General features: G+C 40.3%; 1 protein-coding gene across 3 annotated transcripts in view; it reads left to right on the plus strand.

Annotated features, from left to right (window-relative positions):
• POLA1 (DNA polymerase alpha 1, catalytic subunit) overlaps positions 1-12,256 on the plus strand; it is a 295,823-nt gene that overhangs the window by 9,224 nt on the left and 274,343 nt on the right. For all 3 annotated transcript variants that reach the window (XM_036016712.1, XM_036016711.1, XM_036016710.1), the window contains exons 4-10: positions 246-326; positions 4,587-4,702; positions 5,596-5,658; positions 6,547-6,639; positions 7,073-7,160; positions 7,454-7,661; positions 7,750-7,928. In XM_036016712.1, coding sequence (XP_035872605.1) covers positions 246-326; positions 4,587-4,702; positions 5,596-5,658; positions 6,547-6,639; positions 7,073-7,160; positions 7,454-7,661; positions 7,750-7,928 — 828 coding nt within the window. The remainder of the gene's footprint in view (positions 1-245; positions 327-4,586; positions 4,703-5,595; positions 5,659-6,546; positions 6,640-7,072; positions 7,161-7,453; positions 7,662-7,749; positions 7,929-12,256) is intronic.

Below are 12,256 nucleotides of genomic sequence, written 5' to 3' on the forward strand. Positions count from 1 at the left end.
CCTCTCTCTCTCTCTCTCTCTCTCTCTCTCTCTCTCTCTCTCTCTCTCCCCCTCTCTCCCCCTCTCTCCCCCCTTCCCTCTCTAAAAATAAATAAATAAAATCTTAAAAAAAAGTGTCACAGGGCAGGAGAACATCTGAGTGGGTGGAAAGGTTATTTTTTTGATTTGGTTTGGTTTGGTCATGGCTAAAATATTATTGGCCACTTCTAGAAACTTGATGCCAAGATTCCATTTTGTTCCTGCAGATGGTATCGGCTATGTGGAGGACGGCCGAGAGATTTTTGACGATGACCTTGAAGATGATGCCCTTGAGTCCCATGAACTAGGTACCTACATTCTGTTTTCCAGAGAGTGCCATTTTGGCATTTAAAGAACTGTTTAAAATTTGAGATGACTTGGTACTTGGAATCTGTTTTCTTTAAGGGAAGAGGACCTACCACCATTGTTTTCAGGTATAGAAAATGTTCTGTTACAAAGAGGAGCATAGTTATGTGGAAAATTAAATGTGAAAAGCAGAAACACCACAAGGAAATGAAGTTTCATGTCTGTGTTGCCCCAAGAGTTTGGTCTTTCACTTATTTTGGCATTTTCAGTCTTTTAGTTATTTTAGACTTGCTGATTTTGGTAAGTGATGTCTTTTAATTCCTGCTGAAGTGATGTATTTAGAATTTTACCTCTTTGATAATAGTGAAGTACTACAACAAGGTTTGAAACTTAGAGTAATCAACTTGTTTTGCTTAATTAAAATTTAAAATGATAATGAATGGATATGTCAAATTTTCTTAGCTACACAATCACTGGTAAGCATTTTTTTCAGTAAACAAGCCTGATTTAGTGCCCATGAGATGAGAAGGGAAAATTCTCTTCAGTATTGTTTTTTTCGTTTAGTTCATTATCAGCAAACTGTGGTCCACTTACAGCCGGTTTATCTTTAAATGGCTTTATTGAGATATAATTCACATGCTATACAATTTACCTATTTAAAGTATTCATACAGCCCTGACTGGTGTGGCTCAGTTGATTGGGCATTGTCCTGCAAAGCAAAAGGTCACTGGTTCGATTTCTGGTCAGGGCACATGCCCAGTTGGGATGCATATGAGAGGCAACAGATTGATGTTTTTCTCCCTTCCTCTCTTTCTCCTTCCCTTCCCCTCTCTCTAAAAAATAAACAAAGTTTAAAGTGTATGTACATTTCGATAGTGGTTAATATACTTAGAGTTGTGCAGCCATCACTACAATTTCCTATTTTCATTACTCCAAGAGGAAATCATGTAGCCCTTGAGCTAAGACTGGTTTTTACTTTTTTGAAGAATGTTTAAGAAAGAAACAGCAAAAGAGAGAGAAAGAAAAGATGCAAAGAAGAAGACACATGTGGTCACAAAGTCTAAATTCTGTGTTATCTTGCCCTTTTCAGAATGTCTGGACCCTAATTTGTAGACTGACGTTTTGCAACATTTGTTGACTTTTCATTCTGTTTGTATTCAAATTTAGGTTTTTATTTTTAATTTCTTTTTAATATTAAGATTGGGTTTATTCTGCTCAATTCTTTAATTTTTTTTTTATTTATTGATTTTAGAGAGAGAGAGGAGGGGAGAGAGAGAAGGAAACATCGATTTGTTGTTCTACTTACTTATGCATTCATTGGTTGATTCTTATATGTGTCGTGACTGGAATCCGACCTGCAACCTTCACATATGGGGGTGGGGACTCTCTAACCAACTGAGCTATCTGGCCTGGTCCTTCAAATTTAGGTTTTTAAAGAAATCTTTTAGTTTTAATTTAATTTTTAAAAAGACTTTATTGATTTATTTTTAGGGAGAGGGGAAGGGAGGGAGAAAGAGGGACACCAATGTGTGGTTGCCTCTCTCATGCTCCCAACTGGGGACCCAACCCAGGCATGTGCCCTGACTGGCAATCGAACCAGCAACCTTTGGGTCTGTGGGATGGTGCCCAATCAACTGAGCCACAGCACTTTAGAATATTGTAAAACGTTTCTGTGATTTAAAAATCAAAATGGTATGAAGATAGTAAGGTAAGATCTTAACTCTTATTCCTTTGCTTTCTACTTTGTCTCTACCCATCTCCACAGGTAACCAGCTGTTTTTAATAGTTTCTGATTATTCTTCCTCTGTTTCCATTTACAGAAAATAAGAATGTGTGTGTTTTCTCATGTGTAATGTTATTTATTTATTCTTTCATGAATTGAATTAGACTATATGGACCATCTTCCTGGTTTCTGCCAACCCGCATAGCTCTACACATTGGTACCCTTTGGTAGTGCTGTAGCTAATTGTGTATTCTGAGATTTTGTGAGTCCACGACAAAGAGAGTGAAATAAAATGAGCCCGTGTGCTCTTGTCATCTCCCGGAACTGAGCAGGCCTCTGTTAGAGTCCTGGCTATATTGTTAACTGTTTGTGTCACCTTGAATGAGTCCCTGTCTGCACATTAGTTTTATCAGCTGTAAATTAGGAGGTTGAACTGAACAAGGAAGATATTTCTTATTTTATTTGTATATGGCTACATAGGATTCCATTGTATGGCTATACCCTGGCTTATTCAAATGGATTCCTTGAATGGACGTTTAGATTTTCAGTAATTTGCTCTTACAAATAATACCACATTGAACGACTTGTGCAAATGGTATTTTCCTCGGAAAATCCCTAGAAGTGGGATTACTGGCTGAGAAAGTAAATGCGCATGAAGTTTTATGAGATATTGTCAAATTCTTCTCCATAGGAATCGTTCTGTTTTACACTCCCATTAACAAATGTGTATGAGTGTCTGTTTAGACCCCATGGTCTCACCAGCAGAGTGTGTTGTCAAGCTTTTGAATTTTTGCCATTCCAATATGTGAGAAATGGCATCTCATTGTGCTTTTCATCTGCGTTTCTTTCACACATGAAGTTGGGCATCATTTCCTCAAACTTAATAGCTGTTTATATAAACAGGCTTACCTTAGAGCCCAGGTGGCAAACAGAAGGCCCTCGGGCCAAATCCGGCCCTCCACCTTGTTTTATCCGGCCTGGCACCTGGTTTCTACCTGGTGGCAGCGCTGAGCTCCTTGCCCCTAGTTAAGGAGCAGTAATGTTTATCCAGTCCTAACATTACATTTGGCCCTCTGAAGGCAACTACAAGGCTGATGTGGCCCCTGGTGAAAATGAGTTTGACACCCCTGCCTCAGAGGCATTGTGGGTTCTGTTTCAGACCACCACGGTAAAGTGAGCCATAATCATTTTGCTTGTGGAAGGGCTTGCCTTCAATTTGTAACAAATGCAACATCTGTGAGGTGCAGAGAAACTCAATAAAATGAGGTGTGCCTGTGTTTTTATGTGAACCATATGTTTGTATTTATTACCCACATTCCTTTTGGAGTTTGGGGCTTTTTTAATATCCGGGAAATTGGTCCTCTATCTGTAAAACACTAAAAATTTTCTCTTGTCTTTAAACTTTTTTCTGGTTTAATCGAATTTATTAATCTTCTTTTTGCAAGTTAATTTTGAATCATAGGAAAACTTTCCCCACACCCAGGTTATAAAGGAATTTGTCTTTTTTATTAAAGTACTTGTATAGTTTCATTTTAAAATTTTGATCTGATCTGTGGTATATTTGCTGTCTATGCTGGTTACTTTCTTCACAGATGGGAGCCAACACTCCTTATTAAAATATCCATCTTGTCCCCAGTGATATGAGATGCCGTTTTTATTGTATGCTAATTTTCCATAAGTAATTGGGTCTTTCTCTGGACTCTTCTTTCTGTTTCATCTGGTCTCTGTATTCATATGCCACTATACCACACTATATTAACTACTCATTCTGGGTCTTCTTGCGGATAGAGACTGCTCTGGTGTGAATCAGAAAGCAAGAGTAGAATTGACAGTATTAGAAGAGTTCACAGGTCCTTTACTTACACATGGTCGTAGAGAAAATATGGCCAAGTTGTTCCTTACTGTGTAAATGTCTGTAGCTTAGTGTTGCTGCAACATACTGCATGTAAGTAGTTTCCAGTCTTGATAAAATGGAAATTGGGATGCTACAATATCATAACTAGTAATCCTATTTTTTCACAGTGTAGTTTTTCCTTTCAGATTCAGCATAATGCTAAAAAGGTGATCTCATGAAGGCTGCTAGGCTAATCTCCTGCTTCCAGGTGAACTTGATCTTTTTATTTCTATGGGGAAAACAGAACCTCCCCCGACCTTTTAAAAAGCTTTTTATTCACACTAACAATAGCAATTAAATAGTCACACTTAATAACTCACCCAGATATTTTACTGGTATTTCATCAGTTTTTGAAATAACATTCAGCCTAAGTGTTTCTGAATTAAGCTTGTTTTAAAGATTTTCTTGTATACCTTGCATAAAATTTCATATTTTCATATTTTGAGTTCTTAATGTTTTCTCAAATTCTCATACACAGAGAGCGAGTGACTGGGCTTTAACTTTTTCTCCCTATATATTATTGTTGACACTATTACAGATGCCCCCCCCCCCCACTTTGCCTCCCTCCACCAAGCCCCCTGGGCTTTTACTTTTTCATTTTAATTTTTGCCAGTGCATGTTTCTAAATAATTTATTTTCCAACAGGAAAAGGTGATAAAGCACGCAACAAAGAAAAGAGGAATGTAAAGAAGAGTGTGGTGACAAAGCCAAACAATATCAAATCAATGTTCATTGCTAGTGCTGGGAAGAAAACTGTAGATGTGAGTTTAATATTTTTCTTTTATTTTGCCTTTTCCTTTGTGAAAAGAATTTAATATTTGATTATACAGACAATAGGTGCTCACTATATTTGAGCTCAAATTTTTGAGTAATATTTTCCCAATTTCAATCACTAAATCAAATGTACATTTCTGAGTAAATGTAGGCAGCTCAGTGGTTAGAACTTGGAGCTAGAAAAGAAAATTGAATCAAACAGCTGAACTGACTGCGTTTATTTTAGTGATTAGGTTTCTAGGTGAATTTGGGCACCTCGGTGGTTGGAACTTAGAGATAGGAAATAAAATTGGATCAAAAAGCTGAACTGACTGTGTTTATTCCAGTGATTAGATTTTTAGGTGAATTTGGGCACCTCAGTGGTTGGAACTTGGAGACAGAAAAGAAAATTGAATCAAAAAGCTAAACTGAGCCCCGACTGGTGTGGCTCAGTGGGTTGGGCATTGTCCCGCAAACTGAAAGGTTGCTGGTTCAATTCTTGGTCAGGGCATGCCTCAGTTGTGGGCCAGGGTCCTTGGTTGTAGGTATGCGAGAGGCAACAGATCGATGTTTCTCTTGCACATCAATATTTCTCTTTCCCTCTTTCTCCCTCAATTCCTCTCTCTCTAAAAAAAAAAAATAAAATCTTTAAAAAAACCGTGAATTGACTGTTTATTTCAGTGATTAACAGGAGGATCATGGAATTAGGATGGGAATAGAGGATGGGAACTGTAGGTTTGGAAGTTATATATACAGAGGTGGTTGTTAGTATCTGTGACTAGTAGATGAGCGCTCAGATTGAGGCCTGAAGAGGTTAGGTTCTTCCCTTCATAGACATGTTGTCTGGGTGAAAATGGGAAATGCTGGGCTATCTCATTCTGTCTTCCTTTATAACTTCCAGAAAGCTGTAGAGTCGGCCAAGGATAATCTGCTAGGTGACATCCTGCAAGATCTGACCACTGAGGTAAGTGAATCTCTGGGAGTTGTTAAATATGCAGGGGACATAGGCTGAAGAAACAGTTCAGTAATTATACAAAACAGACTCTTGCCAGAATTTTTACAAATGCAGTGACACTACCACCACCACCACCACCACCACCACCACCAACAACAACAAAAAACCCAAACCAGAAAACAGCCCTTCACATTGCTTTGTTCTCACCATTGTAGGTGAGAATAGTGTCTAGCTGTTAAAAGCGATGCAGTTCTGTAGATCGAGCTGCATGGGAGTGTGTTTGATGTAGTACAAACACACACACACACACACACACGAGTGTTTCACGTGAGAGTCAGCTCTGGGAATACACACTGCTTGCACTCACAGTTGCTGCACTGTGTTCCCAAAATAGAATGAAGCCTGTCAGTCTGTACAATCAGGCGTGAGATCCTTGTCTGGAATTTGGAGTGGCAGCAAAGGAAGAGTCAGCGACCTGTCCACGACAGAACTCAGACAGGCTCGGCTGTACCTGGAATTTGCTATCCCACACAAAAACTAAGTTCTTTAGAGATGTGTGTCTTTCTAAAGGACTCTTGATTAAAAGGACTTAAACCAACATCATGTAGTTATAGTTCGATAGTTTTTAAAGAAAATATTCTGGAAGGGTAAGGGGAAAGTATGTCAAGTTTTGCAAAGAAAAAAATTGGTCAGGGGTGGATTCAGTATCCTGGTTTTCTAGTGAGTCTGTGGTATTGTTGCTATAGTAACCGTAGTGCAGAACATAGATCTGTGGGGGGAGCAGGGAAGGAAAAGAATGCTTTGCTTATTGGGTTTCAGTGGGGGAAGCAGCGTACCTTTTCTGTCTTGTGGTAAAACAAGCATGGCAGCGAAGGTCTGTCTTACCGCTCCCTTTAGACACCACACGCAGCTCCACCACCTGTAATAATACCAAAGAAGAAAAGATCCAGTGGAGCTTCACTGAATCCTTTCTCTGCGCACACCCCCAAGGTAAAGTGTGTGGAAATGCCTTCAAACTTGATTTCTGTTATGCTTAAAACTTATTTTGTTGCTTTTCTATGCGAGCGAAATGCCTTTGAATTTGTTCTCTTTTTTTTTTGTTTTAAATTAGAGCTCCCATTTCATTATATAGTTTCATGTGTTTCAAAAATAGCATGCGCCTGCTTTTTTCTTAGTAAATTTTGTAGTAAGTAGAATGTGTTTATTATAGGTATTACAGCTGTGCTAAATGTAATAATTTTCCTCCTGGAAACAAGTATTTTTTTGTAAGCCTAGGTAACAGTAAAATAATTGAAGCTGTTACCTTAATAATATGCAAAATCGTTTTATAAATGGGAACTGTCATTATTTCTGGTCAGGGTAGGACAGTTGGCATATTTTAGTATACAGGTCTAACTGACTAAACATTTGAAAACATTTACAGGCAGTTCCTTCAGGCAAAACGGCTTCCCCTATCTCAAGGAAGGAGCCTCTATTAACTCCGATTCCTCTTAAACATGCTGAGTTTGCTGGTAAGTCTGATGTCAGGCAGAAGTACAAGGGTCTGGAGCAGTTGCAAAGTGCTGTCAAAACTGGAGGTCCCAGGAAGGAGGAAATGGAGGCGATTTTGAAGGTATTTGTGATAGCAAGTTTAGGTGTGAAAGGTTTGAATTCATAGCAGTAAAAGTTATAAACATTGCATTTGGAGATTGAAGAGACAGATGAATGCAGTGTGGGAAAAGGGTAGGCCGTTATGCCTGTGTGAGGGAAGCCTTTGTGCTCTGCAGCAGCAGTCCATGATGGGAATGTGCAATGACGTCTACAGGAGAGCCAGCACCGGCTGAATTGTGTATGCACAGCAAGGAGGAGTCAGGGGCAACAACAGATTTTGAAGATGGCGACTTCGATGAGCCCATGGAAGCTGAGGAGGTGGATGTGGAGCCTGTGGCTGCTAAGACCTGGAACCAAGAGAGTGAGCCCGCAGAGGTGGTGAAACATGAGGCAGATCTTGGGAAAGGGACCCTGTCCTGCTTGTAAGATCATTTTATGACTTTTCTGGCAAGTATTGCTGCACTTACTGTGTTGGGTTTTGAAAGGTTTTTGAAAATTTGATTTTTGCAGAGGAGGTTTTCTCCCAGATGTCTCTTGTTGGGACATCGATCAGGAAGATGACAGCAGTTTCTTAGTCCAGGAAGTTCAAGTGGATTCCAATTGCCTGCCACTGGTAAAGGGGGCAGATGAAGAACAAGTGTTTCAATTTTATTGGCTGGATGCTTATGAAGATCAGTACAGCCAACCAGGTAATCACACTGTATGTCTGTAACACAGAGCAGCGCCTTTCCCTTAAATGCTTTAGTGATTGTAATTGGCACAGGCCCTGCACTCACATATGTGCATAGTAAGGGAGTGACACTCAGTCACTGTAAAGTGCATGAGCCACCTGGATGGAGAGGAACTGTGTAGTGTGAATAATCCTCACAGATGCTTATAATTTGTCTTTGATGTATCTGAAGTTATATTGTAGTTGTGCACTTAAAATGAAAGCAGTCATTAATTTGTTCACTTACTCAGCAAATTGAACACAGTGTATGCTGGGCACTGAAATGGGATGAACAAGCTGGACAAATTCTTTATCCTAATGGAACTTATATTCTAGTGGGGTGGGAGTGGGTGGGAGGATATAGGCAATAAATAAGGTAAGTTGATAAATGGTGGAAAGGCAGTTAGTTGGGGATGGTCTGGGAAGGCCTGTCTGAGGAGACTACCACTTGACTGAGATTTGACGCATGTGCAGATCTGAAGAAGGAGCTTTTCAGTCTGATGAAACAGTAAGCACAGAGGCCTGGAGAGAGAAAGGAGGTGGATTGTGTTGTTTGTACCTTAGTAATGAAGTGACAAGATTGGTAGAAAATGAAGTTGGAGATAAAGGCCACGGCTAAATAATGAAGGACCTTGAAAGCCATATTAAGGAGTTTAGATTTTATTTTAAGAGCCATGGGCGACAGTGGAAGATTTTAAATGGGTGGGGTGGCTGTCTCATGGTGAGGTGGACATTTTAACAGGAACCCTCCAGTTTGTGTGGAGAATTGTGTGTGTGTGTGTGTGTGTGTGTGTGTGTGTGTGTTGGGGCTGCAGTGGGGTAGTGGGGAAGTATGGAAGTCCTGGAGATCAGTCAGTCTAGGGCAGGCATGCTAGTTACTTGGAGTAGTGGTGGCTGTGGAGAGAAGTGAATGCATTTAACGTGTATTTTGACATGAACTTGTCGATGGATTAACGTTAGGGTTGTTAGAACGGAGAAATCAAGAATGATTTCCAGCCCTGGCTAGTGTGGCTTTGTGGATTGAGCACCGGCCTGTGAACCAAAAGGTCACTGGTTCAATTACCAGTCAGGGCACATGCCTGGGCTGTGGACCAGGTCCCCAGTTGGGGCTTTGTGAGAGGCAACTGATCGATGTTTCTCTCCTTTTCTTTCTCTCCCTCCCCCACTCTCTAAAAATAAATAAATAAAATCTTTTCTTTCTTTCTTTCTTTTTTTTTTTTTAAAGAATGATGCCCAGGTCTTCCTCTGCATGAGCTGATACTGTGAATTTTGACTCACAAAAACCAGGAGGCTTTCCACTTTCGTTTTCTGCTCTTTTGAGCTCTTTTTCACCACACGATTGGGCATCACGAAGTCTGTTGGATTAACAGGAAATACAGTTTATACTCTTAAAGAAAAAGTTAATTTTATTGAGATCCATTTCTGAATCTAACGGTAGATACAAAATGTATTTTTCAAAGAGGTTTCCTGGAGGCTGCATCTGGTAATGAAAATAGAGGGAGTGTCAATGTCAGTGAAGCAGTGAGTGAGGAAAAAGAGTAAGTATTAACTGGCAGACTTGGAGGCCAGATTTACCTTTAAGATAACCAGACATTGACTTTAACTGGAAAGACCTTAATGGTCTCTCAGAGGCCAGGCAGAAGTGTTAATGTTTCAGCTTATCAAATATGTAGACAGTCTTGCAGAGCCACTTGAGTAGCAAACTTCCATGTGTTAGTTTCTTAGGTAAAGATATAAGAAATCTCAGAAATGGTATCACATCTACTTTAGCTAGGGCAAGTCAATTTGGTTAGACCCTGTCTGTCAACTCTTTGACTGCTTCTTTGTTACTTGTCAGTGGAAGGTAGGCTGGCAGGGATGATTATGCAAGGCTGAGCAAACATCTCCCATCCATTGCCTGAGCCCAGGCACCGTTTTCTCACGCGCTTCATAGGGCCTCAGGAGTGCAGCGGTGTGAGTTGTGCGACCACATGGTGGGCCTGCCCTTTCCAATACCAGTCTCTGTGCTTTGCTGTATCTGCTGGATCTGCTTTTGATTCCCTGTCTTGGTTAACAGTCCCATCAAAACCAGAAACATGGGAGCCAGCCTTGATTCCTGCTTTTCCTCATTTTCTTCATCAAGTTCAATTAGTTTTCTCTCTTAAAGTAGATGAGCTGTCTTCTCTTTCTCCTCACAATTGTCACCTCTTCTGATCACTTCTTGCCTTCCTTGCACCGGTCTCCGAATTGATCCCTCCTCAGCTGCCATCTCCCACACTGTGGCCAGAGCAATTGCTCGGAAGGGTAACTCCGACGGTACCATTTCATTAACAAAAAATCCTCAGTGGCTACTGCTTTTAACATAAAGTCCAAGTTCCTTAGCAAGGCTTCTCAGGCCTGCCATGAATGAATGACTTTTGTGCCCTTGAAACAGCTCCCTGTGGGTCCCTTTAACTCATTGTGTTTGACCAGAATGACCTCACCTATCTCAGCCCAGGGGTTATCAAGAAGTTTCCTAATCCTCCAGACTGGCCTGGGAGCCCTTTCTCTGTGACCTCATCCTACCTTTTCCCCTCAGCGTTTGTTTTGAAAAGATCTGATTCTGTGCTTTTGCTTCCCCCAAAGCCTTTTAACTCTTGGAGGGCTGGGACCTTTTATTTCCAGCTTTCAGAACGATGCCAGGCTGTGCTGAAATTCCTTTCGGCCAGTGCTAGTCTGTGTAGTAATACGTGCTGGAAGTTAAGATTGAGGCATTGAAGCACCAGGTACATTTGCAAAGCAACCAATTTACAAAATGTATTGTTGAGTTCCTGGTACTGACCAGAGTGACCCGGATAGGCCTTTTCAACCACTATTGGGACATATTTTGCAATTGAAAGAGATACTTGTGTGTTACTAGTCTGTCTTTCAAATGCTAAGGTAACAGGAAATTTCTGGTGCCTGGAGAATGCCTCAGAGCAGAGATCATCTAGTCTAGTTAATTCACTTCCAGAGGAGGAAGCTGAGGTTCTAAAAATAAAGTGGTCAGTTTCTCCCTAGCAGAGTTCTGGGCTTCTCACCCTCAGTCCACTCTGCTGTTCTGTGGCACTTCTCAAGTTGTGTCCTCTGTGATTGATGCCAACGGGTTAAAATAAGATGACTTAAAAAGAAGTCCTTTAATCGCAGAGGGTTGAACAGTTTCATCATGATAGCAGGTAATGATCACTGAGCCTTGGTGAAATCAATGCTGCTAATAAAACCAAAGTACTCCCAAAGACCCTGTTATTGTTTCTGGCTTTCTTACGGATTCTGAGTCAGTCAGTTGTTGCTGAATGCTCCATAATTATGAAAAGAATTTTACTCTTTGCAAATGGGAAGATATCCTGTCTTCATTATGACTTTTTCAAGGTTGAATAATCCTGACTGCACCTGGTTTCAGCTCGTAACTTTGAGGGGGGGATATAATCTTTGTTTACCATGATCTTTTTGTGGCAAATGAGGCATAAACAGTGTCAAATGTGTTGCATGAAATGTGATATTAGTTTGACTGTAAAATGAGCTATTTGAATCTTTGAATCCAATATTAGGGTCTTTATTTTTCTTTGCTTGGAATTTTGTTTTTTCATCTCTAAGTGTTGTAAGGATGACTTTTAATTTTCTGCACTACTGTGATTTCTTTTTAATCATCCCCACAGTCCTCCTTCCCCTCTCCCCTATCACCCCCACCTGCCTTTTTCCCCCAGATGAAAATCACACAACGCTTGTAAGAATTTTAATCATCTGCAGAAATGAAAATTCTTAGATGGTCTTATTTCCATTAGAACGAGGAACAAAAGGAAGCAATGATGAGTTATCTTGTGAAACCGGAGTAATTGGCCTTGTGAACAGTAGTAGTCTTTACATGTGGCAGAATTTTCTTAGTGTCTCAGCCAAGTGGCCGTGCTGAGTGGTATATTGATTACTGCTATCTAATGGTTCACAGGGCCCAGGGTTTAGCACAGCGATCATCCCTTAGGTTGACTAACAAATCCATTAGTCAACTGTCTCGATGGCCAGTTTTCATGAGCAGTGACTCCATATCTTATCAAGGCTTGTTTTTACTTTGTAGTTTATGTTACAGAGGGATCTTGAAAGGAGCGTGTCTGCTGAGTTGGTTATTACACTATTTGTTAAACTGAAATGGAAGAGATGAACATTATAAACACTGCCTAGCTAGATGTCTTAAGTGACCTTTGAGGTAGAAAAGGTGAAATAGGAGATAATTGAACTCCGTTGTGAGACATTTATTATTATATGGAATAAGGCATATGAGATAAATTGTTTTTCCGAAACATAATTTTACGTATAGAA

The sequence above is a fragment of the Phyllostomus discolor genome, chromosome X (genome assembly GCF_004126475.2).
Source record: "Phyllostomus discolor isolate MPI-MPIP mPhyDis1 chromosome X, mPhyDis1.pri.v3, whole genome shotgun sequence".
Classification (NCBI taxonomy): domain Eukaryota; kingdom Metazoa; phylum Chordata; class Mammalia; order Chiroptera; family Phyllostomidae; genus Phyllostomus; species Phyllostomus discolor.